Source organism: Corvus moneduloides, chromosome 8, assembly GCF_009650955.1.
Source record: "Corvus moneduloides isolate bCorMon1 chromosome 8, bCorMon1.pri, whole genome shotgun sequence".
Lineage (NCBI taxonomy): Eukaryota > Metazoa > Chordata > Aves > Passeriformes > Corvidae > Corvus > Corvus moneduloides.
In genome coordinates this window covers 11,977,892-12,002,681 of record NC_045483.1, presented here as the reverse complement: position 1 = coordinate 12,002,681, position 24,790 = coordinate 11,977,892, and the positions used below count along the sequence as shown (strand labels likewise).

Here is a 24,790-nt window from a genome sequence, read left to right as displayed (position 1 = left end):
CCATTCTTCTTAGTATGTGATCATTCCATTAGGTGCAGTTCTTTGACTCACGCAGACTGTTTCGTTCAGAGGCACAATATAAATAATTTTATTTTTTATTTTAGTTTGCTGTTCAAGAAGAAAAGAGGCAGAAGAATGAGAGACTGGCTCAGCATCAGAAACATGAAAACCAAATGCGGGACCTTCAGTTGCAATGCGAAGCAAACATCAGGGAACTGCATCAGTTACAGGTTAAAAAGAGATGATATTAAATGACCATTCAGTGACAAGACTTAGGTTAATAATGGATGCAGGCAAAGCAGAAACACCTTTTCCTTAATTTTTACTGTGTAGTTTTTTCAACTTTATTTTCAAAGGCCTGAAGTAACACTGCTTAGCCAGATTCATATGCTTCCATCAATTAATGAGGAGTCATTTTATATGCAAGAAGAGCATGAACCAGAAGCAGATGATCACTTCTGGAATATCTGTCAAGTTCCCAGGGCTATTTTCTGTAGGCAGCATTTCCTTTTAACCTGATTTTGCTGGAATGTCATTAATCAGAACAGAGGTAGGCAGCACCAGGCATTACCCACAAGAAGTTTGCAGCAATAGAGGAATGAGGAGGTTTTTACAAAGTGCTGCCACTTGCACGTGAACTTCTGGAAGGTACTTGGAAGGAATTCTCTCCTTGTGATAAGGAGCTCTGATTTGTCTCTTTAGGTATGTGTTTTGTAGAAGTTTCTGCTGGATACCAGAGGCTGGATCTCCTTTTCTGTTAAATCAGCTTTTCCCAGTTTCAGGAGCACAAGGCAGTTTTAAAGCATTAAATGATCACCTGCTGATAACCTTTGCTTAGAGAAACTCTGCAATGACCAATGAAGCTCATTCTACTCTCTTCACTTTCTTACATCCTGCAGAAACAGTCCCTGGCTGTGCCACTAATATGCCCCAGTAAATCCCCAAATACCGTGGGAGCCTTTCGAGAGTTTCAGCTCAAGTAAAATTGAGCAGATTAGGGCTGCTCTGAGCTTCACAAGGAAAACTGGCCCCTTGCTGCACTCAGGTCTAGCCAAGTGCTTGTTGTTTTTGTTGCTGTGGTTCTGTACTCTGCATCAGACCCATTTGGGACTAGAACCCTAGAAACACAACCATTGCCAACTGCTCTTAAAAATGCACAGAGATTGAAGCCAAATAATTAATTTTTTTCTTGCCATGCTTCAAAAGTCCTCTGAAAGTGAGGCAGATGCCTGAGTACCTTAATGAGAGGAATGTGAACCTGAGGTGTGGTTTGATCCTTTTCATAGGGCAATTCTGAGGCTGCTTCTGCAACCATGTTTGTCTCTTTAGGCTCCATTTGTCTGTCTTAGCTCTTGGCACCAAGAGTTGAAAGATTTCCAAAAAACAGCTTCCTTTTTAATGTAATTGACTTTAATAAATTATACAGGCTGTCTTTAAAAAGCAAAGCAGAAATGCTGTGTGACCTTGAAAAGCATCATTAGGCAGTGAAACACAGTTTTGAGTAACACTCTCAGCAGCTGCCTTAATGATGCTCAGCAGTGTATTTGGATTTACGAGTGTTTCTTATCTCAGTTGGCTCCGATGGAAAGATCAGCTTTTGAAAACGCAGCCTCGTAGCATACTTTTATCTTGTAATTATTCACGTCACTATTTACACGGAATAAGCTAATTAGAAAGAATTAGGACAACATATGTCACTGTACAAATGTTGAGTTGCCTAATCTGAATTAGTTTTACATAAGGATTATCTTGTTTTAAGAATGAAAAATGCCATCTACTGGTTGAGCATGAGACTCAGAAGCTAAAAGAGCTGGATGAAGAGCACAGCCAAGAACTGAAGGAATGGAGAGAGAAATTGAGGCCGAGAAAAAAGGTAAATGGGAGCAGTTCACGAATCAGGAAATTATCAAGGGTTTGATCTAGAAAATACAGACAGTACAAAAGTATTGCAGAGGAGGAGAGTCAAGCTGCTGTACAAAGCTGTTGCAGTTCACTGTATAATAAAAGATGTTAAAAAATTGCAAAAACTGAGCAAAAGTCAGGTGCACCAAAACAGGCTGGGTGTTACCAGCCTCTTGGCAGGGCTCCCACCTGCAACACGTGTGTGCAGGTTTGCATGGAAAACTTAGCTGGAGGCAAATCTGGGGTTAGGAATTTATTTCAGAAGCCAGTAGGTTACTACAAAAATTGAGTGATGTATAGCATATATATAGCTGGTGGTAGCAAGTTGGTCTTGGGGGGATTATCCTATTTTAAAAGGGAAAGTACTAGAGTTGCACACAGTTCAGATATATCAGACAAAATGTCTCCACAATAATGGGTTACTTGTACTTTGTCTTGTTAATCCTGTGACAATCTGATTTTGGTTTTAGATGCTGGAAGAAGAATTTGCCAGAAAACTGCAGGAACAGGAAGTTTTCTTTAAAATGACTGGAGAATCCGAATGCCTTAATCCTTCAACACAAAGCCGGATTTCCAAATTCTACCCAATCCCCAGCCTTCACTCCACTGGGTCATAACTCTGGGAACTGCTGTAGGTTTTTTCATGTTTGGAATTCTCCCTCCTTACGGTCTAACCTGACTTACCCACGGCGTACAAACATCAGGGACCTCGCGTGTCTTGTTTTCGGTGGAGACAATCAGTGTCAGGAGCGGTTTCTTCACTCCCCTGAACAGAAGAAACGAACCAAGTGTTGGTGTACAATGGTATTGTTACGTCCTTCAGATGTTTCAAGACTAAGTGGGCTTTTTATCCCAGTTTCTAAAAGTACGTTACCTATGGTTTTGACTTTAAGCCTGAAATATTAATTGTGCTCTTTCTCATCACAAAAAAACGGTTTCTCATCTGAACATTTAAGTGGTATAATATTAGTTCTGCTACTGTGTTTTTAAGCATCAGATTTCTCCACGAGAGAATTCCACAATTGAAACTGCCAAGAGAGGTTTAAAGTTTCATAATGTTGAGCAGTGTCTTCATGGCAAGGACTGAAACTAATTACTAAGAACATGCCAGTAATCAGAAAAACAAACCCTTATGTTTAAACACAATTGGCAAAAGCAAAAGCCTTTGCAACTTCTTTCAAAAGAAACCTCTGGCGTACATTAAACTGAGCTGATCTCCATGACATGTTTTGTCCACTAGTTCCATAATGAAATGGGGTGCTAGTTTAATTAATACAGTGCCTGAAACACTTAGATATGCTGATCCTGGCAACGGGATACTGTTTTGTCATTTAAAAACACATCCTTAGCGTTGTTGTTACTGTACAAAACAAGATTTCTTGCTGCTACTGCCATTTTTGTTGTAAATCCTCACCCTAAAATATTTTGCACTAAAATATGTAAAGGTGAAAGAAATGCTAACTTTAAAATGCACAGTTTATTATTTTCCTTAGCTATTACATACAGGTGGTTAGTTCTACAAATTGAAAAACTGTAGAACGTATTTTTTAGAAAGCGGCGTGCAAAATGCACATGGTTTCTCTAACTGTACCTGGAATGGGTAGAGCCATTGTTCTGTTCTTACCAAAGCCTGTTCATTTAAACTCCATCGCAGAAGTGGAGGTGGATGGTCGTATTTATAAATAACCATGGCTAAAGTCTGATTTCACTAGAAGTGTTCGATTCCATTTTCTTTTTTATTTTAGTCATTTTATTTTAAGGAAAGATTTAAGTTAAATATATAGACAAACTCCTTTATGAAGCTGGGTGTTTTGCTTTTGTGTTGCCACCTACTAACATAGGCAGGTTTTATTTTTTGAGTTCACAGATGTACCATAAGTTATTTGCCTGACTGATCTGCAGTGGAAAATCTGAACTGTGTCTCCTATAGCGGGGTAGGGAAATACAGCTGTATTAGGTCATGTTTGCTGCACTCCTTTTGGTGGAGAGAGGTTGAGTCATATCAAGACAGTGGTATAAGCTGTACTTGGGTATGCTGGAGCTCCATTTGTAAAATAGTATTTGCTTTCTGTCTTTTGAGGCCTGACTTTCTCTGATCTCTTTGGGCATCAGCTGCACCCATTTTGTCTTGCTTGCTTGCATTGACTGTGTAACTGGTGCCCATTCCATGGTGTTCCTTTCATGGGAACAGTGTTGCTGCATGGCAATGCACTCAGATATTAACATAGGACTTTAGTCAGCTGTGTTGAAACCTTGGATGCTCAAATCCTTGGACGCTGAACCGATACCTTCTCAATGAAGACACTTAATTTACAGCACAGTAAAAAAAAATTGGAAAATGCATGTTTTAATTTAAATTTTGTAGCTTTTTGATAGCATAATTACTTTAATAGCTAGCCTTAATTTCTGGCATTTTATTATTATTATAAATGTGTATTGTGTACGGTTGTAAATTCACACTCCGTATCTCTAGAATGTTCTCTGTTGCTAAATGCAAAGTTTTATGAATTGTTTGTTCAGTAGGGAGAAAAAAGTCTTTGAAGATCTTTTGCTTTTTAAGCTCCACCTTCATAAATTGACTAAGATAACATTAAATAATCTTCATCTCTATTTAACAGAATTTGTTTGCAATTTTGTATGAAGTAGGCTCAGTGCTTTACTTGGGGAGTAGGCAGGGCAGGCAGATTTCCTCTTCTGGATTATGTCTACATTCATCCCCATTAAATCTTCACAGGGAAATGTTAATAATCTTCTCCTTACATTTTTGGTAGTTTCAGTGATAAGTTGCTAATATATATTGGCATTCTGTTTACCTCTGTCTGAATCTCTTACATCTTTTATTTGAAGATCCTTTTCACACAGGCCCTGCAATCTGATCTCATTGTAAATTGCACAAATAACTGTAACTGAGCTCTGGGATGAAGGGAGGGATCGGATGTGGTGATGGAAGCCTTGCTCAGGTCTCCAGGTGGGGAGCCCTGTGAAGCAGTTGCAGCCTCGTGAACTGGGCTGAGAATTGATACTAAGCATGAAAATATGTTTTCTGGGTGATAACAAGAACTAGCATGGGTACTTACACATCTAGACTGATAAAATTGGGTTTAAGTGTTGCAGAACATGAGAGAGGTGTTACAATATTGTATTAGTGTCAGAAAATTCAATTCAAATTAATTTAGTCTCGCATAGGCCTAAAAGACATTTCCTGGGATGCGAAATCCAATCTTGATACTATCTCATGTCACCTCCCTCAAATGAATGTTAGCAGCTCCATCTCCAGGGTAGTGAGGTGTGTTTTCTCCAGCTAAAACAATGTACTTACTTACAAATTCTTACTATTTGGCAGATCTTATTGTCTCTGCATGTTCTTCCAAAGCTGACCACAAATCAGTATTTGCTCACCTTTGTGTTTTACTACATTGTAAATTCTGTCCACAGGACAATGAGCAAAGGCAATAAATCCCTGGATTGCAGTGCTGTGTGTGGGTTGTCCTCCTGTGTTTACAGCTGATCCGCACAGAAAACCTGCCTGCAGGGCCCCAGCCTCACACCATGTACTTCCCGAGCTCTGAAAGTGCATTTTGGCACTGCTTAAGGCATCCACGGAGATCTGGGGCTGTTTTTAGGAGATTCTGCAGCTCCCCTGAGTGGGGCTGACTGAGGAGGGGTTACCAACCCAGGGGAAAACGGGCTGTGGGCAGCCCTTGATCTTCTGAAGTTCCAGGGGAACTTTGCTGCTTATTTTATGAAGAAGAAATACTTCAGCATTTTATCCTCTCTCATTCCCATAAAACAAATTTTCCTGCTCCAAGCACTCTGCTCTGGTGTATACATGAGAGCTATATACAGCATGTAAAGATATGATACTGAAGTTGTTATGATTGATTACGTGGGTCCTGATTTATAAATGCCTTCTGAAGGAAAACCTTTATTTGAATTGGCACCTGAATTCACATTCCCTGGTGGCAGGGCTGCACTGTCCTGACCAGCAGCATTCACTCAGCGTGATCTTTAACATCACATTAAAAACTGATGTTCAGTCTGAGCTGCATCCTTTTTTCCAGGTAATCTTTTAAGCTAATATCCTTCTAAAATTGCATTCATGGGTACTCAATATATAATCAGTCACACAGTTAAAGAAATTATTCTTCTGTCCCAGAGGACTTTTTCTTAAAAATTGGAAATGTAGCACGTTATTTAAGACAGAGCTAAGCAAAGCAGCAATGAAATTGCTTTTGTTACACCATGTCTTTCGTCAGAGCTGTATCACATAGGAAGTTTAAGTTGATTCTCCAACTGACACAGTATCTCCCTTGCAGGTATTTCGAGCTTGCTTTGGTATAGGAAAGATTCAAATAAGGTGTTTTAGATTCAGGCACTTGAGTCCACTTTTAGGCAGCCTGATTTTCAGAACTGCTGTGCAGCTGCAGCTCCCAGGACCTCAGAAATACATCCTTGCTGAAAACTGAAATGTACAAATAAGCTCAGTGCTAGTTGCTTCCACTGATCTTCTGCTTCTTGGTTCATCTGCTGTGGGGAAGATGGGCAAGTTTGAGGATAGTTACTCTCTGGTGGTTGGAGGAAAGGGCAGGGAGGAGTGTTTAGGACCATCGCTGTGTAGGTAAGTTCTCTTTCTATGTTAGCATTTACACTCTGGTCATTTTACATCAAAATCTGTACTTCTGGATCTCTGAAACTTCTTTGCATTTATGTGTCCATGCAAATTTCCCGTTCCCAGACTACTCTGCCATCTTCACAGCAGTTGAAGTAAGATCAGAGAGAATTAACCTTCCTTGTTCACAGGCAAGCCAAGGCCAGGATGCCCCATCATTTCTCAGTCTTGGGAAAGATGAGAACAGATAAAGGGAAGGAGAATACAAAGGAAATTATGGTGTTTCTTTTACAGAACTTTTACTTGTTCTGCATCCCCCTTCTCCATCTCAGTCCTCGTGCTTTGTTTCTGTAGCTCCTTTGCACATCTGGCATTCAGGCAGTGGGTGGTGCCAGAGGAAAACCCCTTAAGCTCAGCCCAACCCATGAGAAAGGGCTCATGTGCTTCCACTGTACTGAAAGCAGAAGGGAGTGGCTGAGCCCAGGGTTACCCTGATTTAACAAAATCTTCCACAACTACAATTAGGTGGTAAAGCGTCTTTGGTAATGAGAATCAGTCCTAAAATGGTGGAAAGAACAGAAACTAAAAAGGGACATTGAGTGGCATCTAATGTTGAACTGTCACCCCATTTTCTGTCAAGAAGCCAAGCAGAGCAGGAGCATCCTGTGACAAAACACACGCCTGAGGCACTGCCAGCCTCGTGTTCTCCCAGCAGTTTGTTGAATGTTTTGTGTTAACTGCAAACCAAGTTATTTTTGCCTTATAGAAAGCAACCAAAAATCATGAGATTGATGAGTAATTGGCTAAGGGTCTCTGTACAACTCGTGGAAGTGAACTTGCAGTAGCAGCCATACAACAGTTTTGGGATTTTTTTTTTTGTCTTGTTTTTCAAAGTAATTTGATTTCATGGCTTTCTGTAGAATATTGTAATAATTCTGCTGTAAATACAATAAAATCACAGTTTGCTGAGAATGCCTCAGTTTTGTTGATGGAAAACTTGCATGAAATACAAGTGGTTTGTACAATTGTGAGTGAAGGGGATGATGTACAATGTCTGAAATAACTGAATATAGAAAGTATTTAATGTTGTGCCACTGTATTTAGCATTGTACCTCAGACCCATCTCAGGTGCCTCACCTTGCCCCCCAACAGCCTGCAAGCACAGAACAGCCGTCCTGAGTAGTTCAGGCATGGGGTTAAAAACATTTTAATTGGGCTGTTTACATTAAAGATTATTTTTTACCAGTGTTTAAAAAACCAGAAAAAATACAAAAATATTTTTAAAAGAAAAACAAATTATATTCAAAAGTGCTTCGGTTCAGTCCCTGTGCATGTTTGTCTCACTATGCTGCTTTAAATGGGCTCCACTTAGGGCTGGCAGAGCTTGTGGAGAGGGAATCCCAGGGCAGTGCAAGCTTAGTCCCAGGGTTTCTTATGGGGCCTTGTGGGCTACATCTGATCTCTGACAAACCATGCATTTGGTGAGGATGGGATTGTTTTCTGTTTTTTCTTTTTGCTGCATAGTTGGCTAGTTGTTAAAAAACCCAGGTTTTTACATATCTGGGAGTAGTACAAGAAGCCTGGACTAGGTGAGACAGGAAGCCCTTGTCAGCCCAAGGACATCAGCCTCGGAGCTCAGGGGCATGAAGCCAAACATCAGTAACAGGAGCAAACACCCACACTAAGGCTATGCTGGACACACACAAGAGACATTCAGATCTGAACTATCAACTCTAAGGGGTCAGCTGAGCAGTGAGGATGTTTTAGCATCAAGGCAGTGAAGACTCAGGCTAATTCTCTACAGGCTGCTGGGAACGCTGCCCTGTGCAGAACTGAGCTACCTCTTTCCTTAAACACCAACGCTTCTTCTTTTTCTTCTGCCAACATACGCTTGTTCACCTGGGGACAAGAAAGTTAAAAGGAGGGTTAATTGGAAAGTTCATGTAAAAAGACAAAAGATCCAAACTAAAAAACTGGGGCTGTGTTTTCCAGCTATTACCAGGGATGGGCTGGTGCCGCTCCCCGATAGGAGAGCAGGGTTTGACTGGGGATGGCACGTGTTCCTACCTTTCTCTCCCTTCTCTCCTTTTGGTCCCCTGTGCCCATGTCGTCCTGGTGGGCCCATTGGCCCAGGGTCACCTGAAGGAACAAGAAGACCCAAGTTTGCTCTTGAGCACAAGTGACCCACAGACAGGGATAGGCCAGGGGAAGGGGGAGACCAAGTCAGGATGACATTTTGGCTGAGATCCTGAAGGTGCCACCTTCACTGTGAGAGGGTGTGACCTCGAGCAGTGCTGTGACCTCTGTGGTCACAGTGCTGCTTCCTGGGCATCACAGGGCTGAAGAGGGAAAGGATGGCAAGCCTTACCTTTGGGTCCAGGATACCCCCTCTCCCCCTTTTCACCGGCTGGCCCCTGGATGGCACCATGTGCTGGAGAGGGAAATGAAGGAGAGAGTGAATGAGTGGGACAAAGCACTGCCCACTCAGAGAAGCTGTGAGTCACACTGGAAGGACATTTCTCTTGGTTAGATGGGAATAGACTGACAGCAACATTTTTAAAAACGGTTTTGGTCCCAACAAAGTCCCAGGGACAGGCTGTGATGTCATTTCACCAGTGCTGCTCTGTCACTCTCTCTGGGTGTCCTGGCTGTCACTAGGGCTGGAGCTGGCCCACACTCAGGGTGGGGAATCTGAGAGCAGAGTGAGCAACTGGCTCATGTTTCTGTATGTGTGCCAGCCCAGCCATGTTAGAATGGGCCACAAAGGTTGTAAGCACAGAGGCCTTCAGGGTTTGGGATGAGTTTCCTACAAATAGTGGGAAAAACTGATGTCCTTCCTAATGATAAGACCTCCAGCAAGGGAGGAAGGAGATGGAAAGACCATCCACCTTCAACTCTGCACCTTGACTTTTGTAGCGTGCAAAGGTGAAAAGATCAGTAGGTCTGTGAGAGGTCAGGGAGACTGCATATGCATGAGCCAGAAACGCCAAGTCAAAATGAAACTTACTTCTAAAGAAGTCCATGAGGTCTGCGGTGACATTGCCATAGGCTGCAAAAACCGTGCTGATGCCAGGGGGACCAGGAGGGCCTGGGGGACCTGCGGGTCCCTGTGCAGTGTAAGCCATCAGGTCCTGGAGAATACCTCGGCCTGCAGAATTAAAGATGTCATTTGAAAGAAGCTCTGGGAGAACTGTGGCTGGATGCTGAGGCAGAAGGTGTAAGGGAGAGCTGTAGGCAGCAAGAATGGGAGGGAAGTGAAGAGCATGACCAGGCATGGGATGTGGAGTTGTAGGCTGGGATAGGGAGGGTCAGGATGAGCAGGCATAGCACTCACTCTGCAGGCTCTCTGACACACGGAGTGCCAGCTTGTCGTAATCCAGGGAACCAGAGAAGGAGTTGCTGAAGGATCTGCTCGACCCTGCTGATCTCCTGTGTGATTCCTCCTCTGTCAGCAGCCCATCGAAGGACCCATCAGTGCCCATGGAGGCATCGTAAGTGCCATCGCTGCCCACTGAGGCGTGGTAAGAGGACATGCTGCTCGTGGAGCTGCCATACGAGCTGCCTGAGCCCAGTGAGCCCCTGTGGGAGCCCTCAGCACCAAGGGACCCTCCATGCAAGTGCTCAGAAGCTCGTAACCCTTGGTATGAGGAAGACATAGACCCAGACACCAAGCCACTGTCTCCTTTGGGTCCTGGTGGTCCCCGTGGCCCAGGGGGCCCAGGGGGTCCTGAGATGTAGCTTCGAATTTCATCACCTGCAAAATACAAGGGGGGAACTTCAGGGACACTGAGCTTGGCAGAGGTCCTGTGGTACCACCTGAATGAAGAGTGAAGTGTGAAGTTCTGTCCCACCAACCATCACAGTGACCCTCATCCAGTGCCATTTCTCAGGCAGCAGGCACATGTCAACCTTGGAATCTACAGATGGCATGACACCCTGCTCCTTCCCATCTCTTCCACGATTTTGTGTGCCCAATCTTGAGAGCACGCCCAATGATTTTGCAGAAGGGTGCACTCCTCAGGCCAATTTCAGCACCTCTGCCAAAAGAGCCATTCTGTGAGCAGTTTGCTAAAACTGAGGTGTTTTTGAAAGACTGCCCTGGATAACTTGCCAGGATGAGCTCAGACCACTGGTGCTTCACAGCTGGCTCAGTGCCACCTTCCAAACCCTCCATTATCCATGGCTCTCTGGGCAGATGTTTGCCAAAGAAAATGCTTCTCCCGTAGCAAAACTCTGCCGGTGACCTTACTGGGGACTCACTGTTCAGCACAGGCCAGTTGTAGCTACCCAGTGTCTGTCCCTGCTGTCTCACAACACAGACTTTGGCTGGCAGTTGGACTGAGAGGAGAAAAGCCTACAGGGTGCAGCACAGTCCTGCACAGACCTGGCTGCAGAGGGAAGGTGTTGCTGTAGCCCCAGTTCACAGAAGGCTCCTACAGGAATGTCTCAGCTGTGGCAGAGCCAGTCATCTACATAAGGCAAACTATGGCTTGGGATATGTGCAGGGAGGATGGATGGTGTCCCCTTACTCTTCAGGTACTGGATCAGCTCACTCCTGAACTCGTCGCTGTGGGTGATGTCAGCATAGGACAGAAGGCCAGTTCCAGAGAAGCCTGGTGGTCCTGGAGGGCCAGGAGGGCCAGGTGGGCCCCGGACTCCAGACAGGGAAGAGTATCCAACATCTTGAGAGAGAGGAAGAATTACTTTCCTTCAGTGAGAGGACAAGAAAATTGTGCATGTCTGGGGATTTTGGAGGCTTAAAGGCTCCAATCCCGACTTCCATCCCTTTACAGATTACATTGATGAGATTTTTTTCTTTACAGTGACTTTGTTCCCAGCGGGCAGTCACATCCCTGCTAAGCTAAATCTCAGCCTCAGTCCCTCCAGCATCTACAAACAGAATATCCCTGCCAGCTGTGAGAAACACAAGTGCTTACTTTGTAGGTAGGCAGAGACATCCTCAAGAGAGGTGCCTGGTGATCCAGGGATCCCTGGAGGTCCCGGGGGCCCTGCAGGACCAGGGGGTCCAACAACACCACTGAATTCAGAGTCTGTAAGACACAAGGGAAGAAAATAACCAAACAACCATAACCCTGATGAATGTTCCTTGACAATACAGGTTATGCCAGATACAGACAAGTATAAGGCTTTTTTTCTCTCCAGCACCTTTGGGTGCAGCCTTCCTGGTGCACCTCACTTCCCTGCATGTAGATGTCACATTGGAAAGTCAGGTGATTCCAAAGACAGTAAAGTCCTTATTTTTTTAAATATACTTTTAAAGAGTGGCATAAGAAATGATGCCTCTATGCTGCAGAGTTTGGATACAACAAAGGGCTCCTTCATGCCCATCTCCAAGACAGCCCCACTGCTGTTGCTCCTCACAGGAGCATGGTGATCCAGCTGCAGCCCCCTGTGGAGTGTGCAGGTGCCAGCAGAGGCCTGCAGTGCTGCTAAGGACAAAGGGCCATCAGAGGGTTATTTGTGATGATGGCCAAAAAGGGAAATTCTAAGGCTGTAAAAAAGATCCTGGGGGCATGTAGAGCCCCATGGCAGGGGAGTGTAGAAGTTGGCTTACTTCGCAGGTACGCTATCAGGTCACTGTAAGATATACCAGGTGTCCCTGGAGGCCCAGGTGGTCCAGGGAGTCCAATGCTCATCCCAGAATCTGCAAAATCAAACAGATCCACATTATCAGAACAGGCTGTTACAGGGTGAGCACACAAGCCGCAGGGTTTGTTCATGGGCAATGCAGGAGGGGCTCCTGCACAGTGGAGTGCTCCCATCAGCAGGTTGTACAGGGAGCCAGAGCTCAAACCTTGTTCTGGACTTTTGAGTTTACCCTGACAATTCCAACACAAGGACACCCACAGACAGGCAGACAGCAGGCCTCTATTCCTGGCAAAAGCTCTGCACCTCATGAACCCATGATGGGGTGGGGGCACCCCTGGACTTGCAGCTCAGTGGCGACCCACAGGCTGATGGATGTGCTGCTCTCCCTGTGTCTGCAGCTCTGGGGCAACACTCTGCACTTTGTGATTTGCTTTAATGAAATGTCCCTGATGACAAAATGCAGCTTGAGCCATTGGGGTGCTGCCATTAAACTGCAGTTTCCTCCTGGAAATTCCCTCCATCTTAGGAGCAGTCCACTAGTGAGATCTGGGCACAAAGAGCGGTTCAGAGAAACTGAGCATGGGCCAGGCTGTGTTTTTAAGCAGATAGTTGCAGCTACCAGGATTAAGCATTTTAGCACTGCTACGGGGGATGCTCAAAGAGTCCTCTCTGTCCAACAGTTCTTATATGCCATATCACCCCTTTACGGATGGGAAAATGAAGCAGAGATGTGGAATTTACTTCAACTAACTTTAAACTTCTAAGAGTTTGTTGCCTGAGCTGCCTTGACACAAAGTGGGCACAGACCAACTCTTTCACAGGGAGATACATCCTGACCACAGAGATAAGGGTTAGAAAGGCACTTAAAGGTGTTGATGAGACTTCTAAGATGTCTGAGATGAAATTATAGTCCTAAACTCAATTTTTAACAAAGAAAGGATTCATTACTAGTCTGTGGATGGTATCTTAGCTACAGGGTATCTTTGTTCTCTTCCAAGTCTCTCACAGTCCCTGTGAGGAGGTCTCTGTACAGAGGGATTCACACAGTCAGCACTGGAATAGTTTCTACCAACTGACAGCATGAGCTTTGTGCTGGGTTCCCAAAGGAACAGAGGGAAACACACACTAATAAAACCATTACTTGACAAGTAGCTGATAAACCTCCTGGTCAGCTCATCATAATCCAGTGACAGAGACATTCCATCTCCTCCTGGCCCAGGAGGTCCCGGTGGGCCCCGAGGTCCAATGAGATACTGACGAATTTCTTCTCCTAGAAATGAAAAAAAATGCATCTTTTAAGGCTGCCCAGCTGCTGCACAGACACCAAGTGTGAGGAGTTCGCAGCCCATGAGCTGAGCCCCCACCACTAGGGAGACCATCAAAACCTATGGATGCAAAGCTCCTTTCCTCCCTCTTTTCTGAGTGAATTGTCCTGTATACAGTGCCAGAAACATTTGTGAAAAGGCTGGGAACCTCCTATAATAAGGGTGTGAGGAGGATGAGAATTTGGATTGCTTAATTCCTTGTGCTCTGTTTTTTTCAGGACACCCTGGACAACTTCTTGGGTAAAGGGAATGAAAACCAGCTCAGCTGGGAAAGACCATGCTGAGCTTTGTGGCAATTCAGTAGCCATCTGGAGCACAGTGCTGGCCAGCATCATCAACACCTTCAGGGACAGCCAAATGACATCTTGGAGATTTACCTGTCAGCCCACAGTAACAGTGTGTGTAGAAAAGAATGCAGAGTTGGGGATCCCCCTCACCTTAAGAACAACAACATAGCAAGGCCATGGGGGGAACATGGGGGGAGCTGGAAAGAAGAACACTCTGAAGCAGCTGCAGGTAACTCCAGTTGCAGACTGGAGACTGGAAAGGAAAGAGAGATCTCCAGGATGATGAGATGATTAAGCCCCAATCCCGTGTTTCCCTTGAGGGTCACTCACTCTGCAGCAGATCCAGAAGTTCTTGGTACAAAATGGATGTAGTTGATACTGAGCTAGAAAATGACTCATAGCGACCTGAAGAGCCTGTGGGAATGAAAAGGTTTTACATCAGGCAGGGTAACACAAAAGGTAAGCAGGGGTCAGGAAGGGACAAAGAAAAGATGAATTAATTAACTGGTAGCATGGCCTTCACATGCCCCCAACTATGGAACAGCTGCTATCTCACACATCCTGGTCATCTCCACAGCTGTGTGCTCTGTGCATTTCTGGTTGAGATACCAGGCTACTTCCAAAAGCTTTGGGAATTTCATCTACTTTAGGAGGGCCCCAAGCACACAAGACAACCCCAGAATACTTAAGACCACATATACTAAATAAAGCCACCTCTGTTTGGGTCATGGTGGTGTTAAAGGGTCAAACAGCAAATGTTTAGTATGAGACTTTTTAAACAGCAGCAACTGCTAGTTAATCTACCCATTAAAATAGGACAAGGCTCAGAGGACACCTCAGCTGTGTGGAGTCCTGGGCCTAGACTGCTGAAGATGAATAACCTGGCTGGGGTGCTGCTATTTAATGACTTGTTTCTCCTCTCATTCTCACCTCCTAGGTGCTTCAAAAGCTCAGCTGAGGGCCTGACTCAGTACAGAGTTTACAAACATGGTGCTTACTTGTCATATAGCTCATGACACGGGTAGCCAGCTCTGCATAATCCAAGGTCACCCCATCTGCAGTGGTGATAAGTCCAGGTGGGCCTGGAGGGCCTGGTGGGCCTTGGGCACCAGTCAAATAATGTCTGACGTTGTCACCTACATAGAAAGTCCAAGATATGCCCACATCACTAAGAGGGAAGACTGACCATATCCACAGACACTCTTCCACTGACAAAGAGACAACAGAAGGACAGTTCTGCAGAGGCCACAGTGGGCAACAGCACTTTACAGTATTCAGCAGAAATAAGCCCATAGTAGCAGAGCTGCTGTTTCTAAAAGAAGAGGGACAAGGGCTTAGGGAGCAAAAGAGAGATAGGCATGCAACTTCTGACCCACAGCAAAAATTTCATTATACTCACTCTTCAGGTAGTCAGTGATATACTGCTGAATCTCTTGAGATGAACCTCCACTTGGGCCGGGAGGACCGGGTGGCCCAGGAGGTCCTGGGGGTCCCTGAATTTGTCTGGATCCACCTACAGAAAGCATTGTAAGAAGAAGGAATGTTTTTGGCACAGTTGCATTAGACCAAGTGATAGTAAAGTGTACTTGCTTTAAGCCCTTCCCACAGGTCTGGAAAGACCTTTGGAAATGGAATATGGAGGGGCTTCCCCTGCATCTTTAAATACAGTCTGAGCATGAGCTACTTGGCAGTATAATGTCTTCAATTAATTCAGCATCTTATAATTCAGCTTGTGCAGGGCTGAGTCCAAAGACATTCCTGGCTTTGTACAGGCAGACCTGGTAGGTTTGTGCACTAGAGTGCAGTGCTGTGCAGAATACAGATGGAGATCATAGCACAAACTCATTAGTCTAACCTCACTGCCCTGCTGCTCCCAATCCCAGTCAGCCTGGGCAGCACCAGTTCAAGAACCTGTTTACACAGAGGCAAAACTCTGGCTTAAAGGATTCCCAGTAAGCTGGAAAAAGAAAACTGTAATTTCTTAAATTTTCTGATTTAAGGCAAGCTGCGTAAAAAGAGGTTTTGAACACAAACCCCATCAGCATTAGGTTGGGACACACACCGGTAAAAGTCAAACGACCTTTTTCAAAGTCTCCACCAGGATATCAGCATTCCTTGTTAAGAGCAATTACGGTCTGGCCTCTTACCTCGAGATGCTCCTGGGATGCCAGGTGCACCTGGGACACCTGCATCACCTGGAAAAGAGTGAGGGAGTCAGACAGTTGTAACGGGTGTGACTGCATGTTGCATACTTGGTCATGTGAAGCAGTTGAGCTACATGTCATCAGAGAAGCAACTACCAGCCCTTGCAATGACTGTCTTGAAGTGCCAGCTTGTCGGGAAAGAGCATAAGGAAGAGGCCATGGCAGCCTTCCTGAGCCTTCTGTGACCTGGTCAAGCACCTTGTGCTCACAGCAATTCTGTGAGCCTGAATTCTGCTTTGCCTGAAAAGGCAGGGGTGAGCACAGCACTAGTTCCAAAAGGACCGCGTTGTTCCATCCTTTAGTCTCAACCATGCTGGGATGTGTGAGGCCATCCCCAAAGAAATAAAGAAGATTTTTAACTTCACCTTTTGGTCCAGGCGGGCCTGGTGGGCCTGGGGGTCCTTGTATGGTGACTCTTTCACCTGCTGTTGCAGAAAGACAGTCAGAGATTTATAGGAATAAAGTATGTGGACAAAATCCTGGCTCCACTAAAATTAAGTTAGACTGAATAGAGCAGGATTTTGGCCCCTGATTTCAGCCTAGGGACGATGAATTCAAAGGAGGAAAGGGGGCACAGACTGACCGTGGGAGGAGAATGCTGAAATGCCAGGATTACCCGGTTCTCCTGCATGAGACACAGAAATGGAGGAGCAGTCATATACCCAGGCAAACTACCCTGAAACCCACTGATATCTACTGGAAGCCTCCTTACCTGTGAATCCCCGTGGACCTCGTTCACCTGTGAACAGGGGAGCAGAGGAATGGTGTTAGGATTTGCTTTATTCTCATCAGCAACATCCCAGCCCACACTGCAGCATATCATCTTGGCCTTCAATTTGTAGGGGAGCAATGGGTAAAGGGAGCAGGTCCATGCTTCCCTGCCAGCTGAGAGCTGAGCTACACTTCACAGGGCCACCTCAGTGCAGACTTAGTCCACAGTGCATTTTGCAAAAAGGCTGCCCCCTTCAACAGCAAATCTGAAGCTCTGAATATTCTTGAGTCTAATGGGCTTGCAAAGTTCAGATCTAAATACAATGACTGCCTTGACACCAGTACTGGAGACTAACAAATTTCTTTGATAAAGACTGACTTGTTTTATAGCAGACAGGAGTCCTACTTAACGACAACTGTGCTACCTTTCTTACAGACAGAGAAAGGCAGAACTTTATGCTCCTAAGCCCTTCCTTCTTTTCAGTCTAAGGTGCTGAGATCCCTCTAGCACTTTGGTGAGGCAACAGGATATACCCACCTTGGTCTCCCTTCGGGCCTGGTGGTCCTGGTGGACCTGGTGGGCCTGTGAAGAATGCTTCTGCAATTCAAACAAAGAGATTTCTTCATGACATCCAACAGAACATGACACACGGTTTCTCTGGCTCCACTTGGTCCTAGTCATGTATGTGCTCTCTGGAGCCCCAACCAAACATTCCTAGGACCAGGTGAGGGAATGAGTGCCAAGAACCTACCTGAGGTGGACATGGATGATCCTGGTGGGCCCGGAGGTCCTGGCAATCCTTCTCCTAGGCAAAAAGGACACAGAAAGGCTTCAGGAAGGATGAACCTCAGCAATGTAAGTAAGTGCACGTAAGAGCTGCGACATCTCCAGCCACAGCCTTAGCGTGAGTATTTCCCAATGTAGGCTCTTACCACCGTTTTCTTCACACATCTATCCCTGATAGTTACTTTTCACTATCATTTTCCACTGCAGCAGAAAAGGACAGAGAAACTCCTTACTCTGTGGTACTGGGGGCCTATCCCGTCACACACCCAACCTGCTCCCGTTTCCTACTGAGCAGAGAGCAAGGAATGGGGTTCTGCTCCTGTCACATGTGCTCCCACAGCTTCCCTGTCCTGGCTGCAAAAGGGAAGTCTGTGTTACAGGATGGCACATGGGGATATGTTTCTCATGATAAGAACCTCCCTATCTGTCTGCAGTTGAAAGTTAAGGCTGGACAAGTAAGAAGTAAATATGGAATTGATTGCAGTTACTTCCTTTGGCAACTTGAAAACTTCGAGTGTCTTCCCAAAAGATATGGCTTTTACTAATTAATACTCTGGCGAGAAACCTCTGCCAAAGTAAATGTCCTTTGCTGGGCAGCATCTTGCTGCAGTGAAATTGTGTTGATATGAACCCATTATGTAACATTCTGCTTCCAGCCCTAGGCCTTGGAAAAAACCTATCACTTTCCAATTTGGTTTCAGAGGAACAAGCTCTTACCTGGGGGACCACGAGGTCCAGGGGGTCCTTGCACAGATTCACCTGATGACAAAAGAAACAGGAGTATTAGAGAATATTTACTCAGCATACTGCATGACCCAGAAATGTGCCATGTTGTGTGAGAATCCCACGGCTTAGGTACTGAGCTCGGTATGTTACATACCTGGTGGTCCAGGGGGACCTGGTGGTCCTGCTCGCCCTTGCAAATCTCCCAGCACTGTGCAAAAGAGAAACACAAACAAGGGAAAATTGTTGCTATGGAACTACTGCTGCTATGGAAACTGTCCATATATTGCTGTTAGAAGCTCTTACAGTCAAAGGTGGACTAAGACAGGACCTGGGTGATCTAAGCCAAAGATGAAGCAGAGGAGGGAGAGGAGAGATGTGTTTGGTGAGGACATAAAGCAAAATACAGCGCTGAGCAGGATGGCAGCATATTGGAAACATGGAGGAGAGCAATGGTTGTTGTGAGAAAGAGAAAAGGACTCAAAGGAGGGAAAGCACTTTCAAGGAGACGAAAGATTCTTTAAAAGAGGCAAGTTTTCGGGGCAGAACATAACACAGACGTTATTTAACAAGTAGGTGCACTGCGTTATCTTAATTGTACTGTGAGATCTACCCTCACCTCCAAGCTGAGGCACAAACTCAAAGTTCAGTGATGCTGAGAGCCAAGACTCTCAAGGAATTGGATAGTACTGAAGCATGGTCTGAATCTACATGGTCCCATTCAGATGGTGATCAGGCAAGGATCATTTATAATTTTATGGCCTCTTCTATGTTGCTGCAAACTTGCAGAGGTCCCAGATCCTAGGAATACCGACTCTAAGTGCATCACACATCTAGTGTTGCACAGAGCAAGCACTTTTCTTGGGATGTTCCTAAACCATTCTGTTCTGCTCTGTTTATTTTCATCTTAATATTTAAAAATTTTACAAAATGTTAAATTTTTTTCATCTTAAAATTTATTTATTCCCCTGTGAATTCATCCTTTAATTTGAAGAGAGATTATTCCTGTTGGTTAGATTAACATGCCTTTTCAAAGTGGTTCTCTTACAGATGGCTCCATGTTCACATTGTACAGGGAACTGCCCTGTGTGAACTCAGTGGCTGAAAGTTCTCAGCTCTGTGAGTATTTCCCCTGTTAGTGGCTGCTTACCAGTCACCATTCCTCAGCTTCCCTCTCTATGACATGGGCTTGATGCCATGTGCCTCCTTCTGAAAGGACTTTGGGATGCACAGAGGGCTGAAGAGGTAGCTGGCTTTGCAGACACACCATCAAACACACACACACACACACACAGACACTTGCCCCATGCCACACTGAGCAGAAAGAGTTAGGTGCCTCTCCTGGTAGCTGTGAGGAGGCCTTGAGGCTCTGACCTATCTCCAAGCAAAGGAGTGGAAAGGCAGCATCACTCACTTTGAGATGCTAACGATGAGACTTCTGTTCTGATGGTTTCTATCACAGCTTCACCTGGGGATCCTTTCTCACCCCGTGGACCTTTTCCCAGGAAAAAAAAAAATCAACAGAGAAAGGGATTTATGTAACACAGAGGGTGACATTTTGTACCTACTCCAACAAGAGGTTTGGACCTTTCTTATGAGAACTGGGAGCATGAACTCAGTCCCCAGATCTGAGGGACACTGCATTCAAATATGGAAATTACTGTCCAGTTTGCTCTAACAGGATCATAGAAAACCAGCTAATGAAGGTTCTTAGGGGTCAGCTCTGTTCAGGCCCTTCCAAACAGATGTCTGCCCAACTGGTAGTGCTTTCACAGTGACATTAATCCCAATTTGGCTCTAGTTTGTTCTCCTGCCTTTCAAAATGGCAGGAGGTATCCAGCTGGGCTATGTCCCCTATCACAGAAAGGTAACTGCACTTAAGAAGTGCCTTAGAAATACCAGCCCTCAGGAAAAATAGCATAAGAAAAAAAAGACATTTGCAGTATCCACATTACACTGGCTCTTATCACCCTCTTACCACCCCCCCTTCTTCCCCTGGGAAAACAAAACAAAAAAAAAAAAAAGATAGAAATTCTTTACAAGATTAATTAAGCCAAATAATGCAACAAAATGAACTGAAAGAAGAAATCTGAGAACAAAAGGGAGAGGGAATGTGCCAAGGGCTTAGAGAATTAGAAACAAAGGAAAACTAATGAATTCCTTTCTCTTAAGAAGCATAATCAAAGCTGAAGGAAAATGGTACCTTGCTGTCCAGGGAGACCAGCTGGTCCAACAGGACCTAGTTTCAAAGGAAAAAAACCAAATTTCATTAGATTTTACTGGTTGTATTTTACAATAGCACAAAGGAATCAATAGGACTTTTATAAGAACTGAGACTATCAAATAATGTATTTTTCTACACAACTAAATGGAATTGCTGTGGGCTATGAATTCATCAATGCCCCATGTATTACTTGAATTTCCATCATCTGGCAATTAAAATGCTTGGTGCCTCTTGGACTGGGGAAATAACCAGAATGCCACTGACCACAACAGAAAAGGAATGCAATAGGCCTCTTGCATTCTCTTTTGGAAACTGAGACTGGCTCTGCCAAACCAGCTCCAGGAGTAGCTCCAGGCACAGAAGTGCCATGAGAACCAGGGCTCAGGAACTCTGCTGCCTGACACCAGCATGCTGGAGGGCAGTGTCTGATTGGGACAGAGGAGTCTGAGGCCCAAGCTCATGCACAGCCAGAGTGTGTGTGTGAGAAAGATTTACAGATGCTTGAGTGGGAGTTCTGCTGCCTTGAGCTCAAAGTTGAGACTGGAAAACAAGCACTTCCTGATTTCAGCAACAGTGCTGGGAAAGGGATTAGACACGAGCCTGCCTTCCTGAGCAGCCAAAGAGCTTGATTCTAGTCCCTGGATTTGATGTATCACTACTTTGTACCCATCAGTACTCACCTGGAACACCTGGGGGACCAGTGGGACCAGGTGGGCCTGGGGGACCTGGTGGGCCTGGCAGAGTAATAGTTGATGAACCCTCTGAAAAACGAACACATAGACTTGCACACAGACACTTATATTCACACTTCCAGTGAATGTGTAACAAATCTATGCTTAAGGAATCCCACATCTATGGCACAGATATTCTCCTGACACAGGGAGCCCAGGTACAGGTCTGACACACAGTCAAGATGAATTGAAGAAGCACAAAAAAACCCAGAGAACATCGTCCTAAATCAGAAGTGTGACCCCTCACAGCACTACATACCTGCACTTACGACTTTTCCTGGAGCTCCGGGTTCTCCTAGGAAAACAAAGAGACAAAAGTTGAGCTTCTTTTTCGGGGGGCAGGTAAGATCTATAATAAGCTCAACAACATTGTATTATCAAGCATATAGTTTCTGTTCCCTCTGCCTTTGATGTCTTGTCTGAGAAGTCACAGCACTAGAAGGTCGAGGGGAAGCAAGAGAGCTGTGCTAATCCAGAGATACCCTCTGATCAGCTTTCCAAGCACTACATCTGCCAGCATAGGCAATAGCCTAGATTTATCCGAGGCAGGCACACGGCTTCCACTGCAGTCACCAGACATCTTACTCGTGTTCAGGGCAGAAGCGGGCTCCAAAGGTTTTCTCAGAGGAGAGCTGGCAGATGGCCTCACTGCCCCCCTTATACATTCAGGGAAGCTTTGGCTACCGTGCTTCTCAAACCTTCCCTTCCCAAAGCCACTAGATGCCACTGTTGATCCAGGGACTGGTCAGTGGAGCAGCTACTCCTCGCCAAAATGAAATCCTTAGAGAGAAAATGAGCATTAGGGAAGAAACAAAACTCACCTTTAGCCCCTGGTCGGCCTGGGTTGCCTGGAATTCCTGATATGAGGTAGATAAACAATTTAAAATGGTTAGTGCAAATATTGTTTGCTGTATGTTTTTCAGTTGCCCCAGCTGAGTTTCACTTGTGGGTTTATAGAAGGAGCTCCCTACTGAAGACCCCAGCTTTCAGCCTTTATAAGCAGGTCCCTGATGACTTTATAAGCATGTGGAGGAACAGACTGAGCTGGTAGTGTCCCTGGGCTTCCCTGGTTTCACTGCTCCCCGGATGATGAGACTGCTTCATAGATTTACCTGTAGCTTCTTTTAGGTACTGCTACCTGTCCTGAGGCTCCTGGATGAATTCCCTGATGAACTGCCCCCCCAAACCACCTCTGCTTACAGATGTCACATCCTCTGTCCATCTCTATTGCTACATCCTCTCCCTTCTGTTTCTGCTGCCGCTTAGGACTTCTCAGTGATGCACAGGGAACTGAAACGCTATGTTTTGGAAAAAGGCAAAATTTCAACACTCAAAAGCCCTGCATTGCTCAAAAATTACACATCAAGCACAAAACCTCTCTCAAAAGCCAAAGGAGATGCAGAAACTTTGGGATATCACTTTGGAAGCCCTGAGCAGCACAGAAGGAAAATTACAAGGGGTTTTTGAGCCCATATCAAAGTATGTCATTGTTAAATTGGAATATGGTGGAAAAGCCTACCTGGTGGTCCTTGGGGTCCTGTAAGACCTGTCAGAAAAAGGCAAAAACTCTTAAGATGTCTAAAAAATTTCATGTGGGAAAAGGATAGACAGGGAGAAAAAGATTACATTTATGTGAAATTATAGCACACAATTCACAAGTGGTGGAAACTGGCCTAGCAACTGGTATGTGAATCAGCTCATAGCAACTATGTTTGCACTGTGGGCAGTTTTGGGATCATAAAGGAAGGATCTCGATTGTCTGAGTATTTTCCTTTCATCACCACCTTAAGAATACAGAAATCCTCTGCCAGACTTAAATTCAAATTAAGACCAGAAATTGACAAATACATCTGTGTTCCTGATGGAGCAAAAAGCATTTTTGTTCTCTGTATGCTTTTACCTGGCTCTCCGGCATCTCCAGTGGGTCCTGGAGGGCCTCTGGCACCTGGCATTCCCATAAGACCTGGTTCACCTAGGGACAGAATCACCATTTACAAGGCAGAAGTCACTGACGTACAATCTACCAATCCATTCAAGCTTGGCTGTCCTGCAGCACTTTCTGCCTATTGTACTCTCAGCCAACTGGCCATCTCCAGCATCAGTGTCTGGGAAGGGAACATCAATGACAGAAGAGCTCTGTAGAGAGGCAACTCTGTCACAAGTTTACAGCCACTGTATGTCTCTTCCATGCTTACATGGTGACTCTACAGTTCTGAGACAGCAAGATCCCAGAACATGAATCTGCTGCCATCTTTCTCCCACCACTTTTACAAATCAACCTCTTGCCAAGTCAGAAAGTACCTGCACTCAAAGGAAGCCCTTACCTTTTTCACCTGGCTGTCCATCACGACCAGCTTGTCCTGCCCAAAGAAAGAGATTGTCAGGGACTCCTGAAACAGTACCACACTTGTCCTGTCCTCCTCCTAAGTGGAGCACAGCCCTAAACCAAAGAGTGGCTTTTCATCACATTGCATCTGAAAGAAATCTTGGCTGCAGTTACTGAAAATCCAGGAAGCATTCACTCAAAATTTAACTGTAGGACATTTTTTCTGAGTGTACAGACTAATCATAGGTGTCCAAAGGAAAAACCTAGGATCACAACCAGCATGATTCCACTTCCATGGAAGTTGTTTCCTTGTCTGTGCTCACAGAAACACAATCTGGGTGGCACTGACATTGCCTCACATATAAATACAGCTGCTTTCTGGTACCCACCTACAGGTCCTTTAGCCCCTGGCTCTCCTGGAGGTCCAGGTATTCCTCTTGACCCTTGTTCACCTGTAGCAAAATAGTACAGAAATTAATCAAACAACTCTTGGACAATGCTGTCCGCAGTAATTGCTGCTTTGCAACTGAAAAACAGCACTGACAGGATATTCAGGCCTCATGATTCACGACTGTCTCTGGGCATGAGAATGCTCAAGTGACATGAATACAGGGCATGTGAGAGAAGATTTTCCTAGAGCTAAATACAAAGACTCTTACCAGGATTACTGGAATCAAGAATGGGACCTATTTGTTTATAATTTTGGTGCAAAAATAAAACTCCTATAACCACTAACATAATTTTAATGTTTCAGAAAGCTAACTGAGATTGGCTGGGCTATACTTTTATTAGGTAGGCTGCTACTCCAGTATTTCAATCCACTGACCTGTCAATCCACGAGAACCCTTCTCACCCTGATCACCTGTGGTACAAAAAGGGGAAGGATTCTGTGAGATTGCTTCATTGTAAAATGTTTCCACCAGAGAAAATAAAGTTTGCTTTCTGACAAGAGCACAGAAGAAAAAGCCAAGGATTGGGGTAAAACCCATGGATAGTATCCATAACTAAAGGAATCTAAAGAAAATAACCACAAAAGATACCTAATTGAGCAAAATACCTTTGGGTCCAGGGGGTCCACTGGCTCCTTTTTCACCTGAAAGATACATGGATGATTGAACAATAGTAATAACAAGTCATAAGGGAAAGGCATCTAATGCATCAAGAAAAATCATATAGGAAATACAGATTCTCTGTTACCAGACAAACTCAAACAGGAAATTATTTAACACAGCTCCATCCATCCCACTGTTTTTCCTCTCTTAGACTGCTCTATTACCTCTATGTCTCACGCATTTCTCAATATTTGCTTGCAATCACTGACTAAGTTTCGTTTTGCCTCACCTTTCCTCCG

At 44.9% G+C, this 24,790-nt stretch overlaps 2 protein-coding genes across 8 annotated transcripts in view; one reads left to right on the top strand and one right to left on the bottom strand.

Moving 5' to 3' along the window:
• Window positions 1–7,483, top strand: part of SLK (STE20 like kinase) — a 48,561-nt gene extending 41,078 nt beyond the window's left edge. For all 4 annotated transcript variants that reach the window (XM_032116773.1, XM_032116775.1, XM_032116774.1 and 1 more), the window contains 3 exons: window positions 105–230; window positions 1,760–1,873; window positions 2,373–7,483. In XM_032116773.1, the coding sequence (XP_031972664.1) occupies window positions 105–230; window positions 1,760–1,873; window positions 2,373–2,519 (387 nt within the window). In that variant the 3' untranslated portion in view covers window positions 2,520–7,483. The remainder of the gene's footprint in view (window positions 1–104; window positions 231–1,759; window positions 1,874–2,372) is intronic.
• Window positions 7,484–7,781: 298 nt separating this feature from the next.
• The window catches only part of COL17A1 (collagen type XVII alpha 1 chain), a 39,505-nt gene continuing 22,496 nt past the window's right edge, over window positions 7,782–24,790 (bottom strand). The window contains exons 27-57 of one of the 4 annotated variants that reach the window (XM_032116767.1): window positions 24,497–24,532; window positions 24,266–24,301; window positions 23,829–23,891; window positions 23,438–23,473; window positions 23,014–23,085; window positions 22,633–22,659; window positions 21,935–21,970; window positions 21,373–21,408; window positions 21,063–21,143; window positions 20,362–20,397; window positions 19,573–19,653; window positions 18,316–18,369; window positions 18,153–18,194; window positions 17,401–17,454; window positions 17,187–17,246; window positions 16,650–16,676; window positions 16,521–16,562; window positions 16,303–16,362; window positions 15,881–15,928; window positions 15,133–15,246; window positions 14,732–14,869; window positions 14,064–14,147; window positions 13,263–13,391; window positions 12,087–12,176; window positions 11,449–11,562; window positions 11,041–11,193; window positions 9,846–10,265; window positions 9,519–9,659; window positions 8,880–8,942; window positions 8,579–8,650; window positions 7,782–8,410 (exon numbers count right to left, since the gene is read on the bottom strand). In XM_032116767.1, the coding sequence (XP_031972658.1) occupies window positions 8,361–8,410; window positions 8,579–8,650; window positions 8,880–8,942; window positions 9,519–9,659; window positions 9,846–10,265; window positions 11,041–11,193; window positions 11,449–11,562; window positions 12,087–12,176; window positions 13,263–13,391; window positions 14,064–14,147; window positions 14,732–14,869; window positions 15,133–15,246; window positions 15,881–15,928; window positions 16,303–16,362; window positions 16,521–16,562; window positions 16,650–16,676; window positions 17,187–17,246; window positions 17,401–17,454; window positions 18,153–18,194; window positions 18,316–18,369; window positions 19,573–19,653; window positions 20,362–20,397; window positions 21,063–21,143; window positions 21,373–21,408; window positions 21,935–21,970; window positions 22,633–22,659; window positions 23,014–23,085; window positions 23,438–23,473; window positions 23,829–23,891; window positions 24,266–24,301; window positions 24,497–24,532 (2,495 nt within the window). In that variant the 3' untranslated portion in view covers window positions 7,782–8,360. The remainder of the gene's footprint in view (window positions 8,411–8,578; window positions 8,651–8,879; window positions 8,943–9,518; window positions 9,660–9,845; window positions 10,266–11,040; window positions 11,194–11,448; window positions 11,563–12,086; window positions 12,177–13,262; window positions 13,392–14,063; window positions 14,148–14,731; window positions 14,870–15,132; window positions 15,247–15,880; window positions 15,929–16,302; window positions 16,363–16,520; window positions 16,563–16,649; window positions 16,677–17,186; window positions 17,247–17,400; window positions 17,455–18,152; window positions 18,195–18,315; window positions 18,370–19,572; window positions 19,654–20,361; window positions 20,398–21,062; window positions 21,144–21,372; window positions 21,409–21,934; window positions 21,971–22,632; window positions 22,660–23,013; window positions 23,086–23,437; window positions 23,474–23,828; window positions 23,892–24,265; window positions 24,302–24,496; window positions 24,533–24,790) is intronic. The other 3 variants (XM_032116770.1, XM_032116771.1, XM_032116769.1) reach the window with 3 other exon arrangements.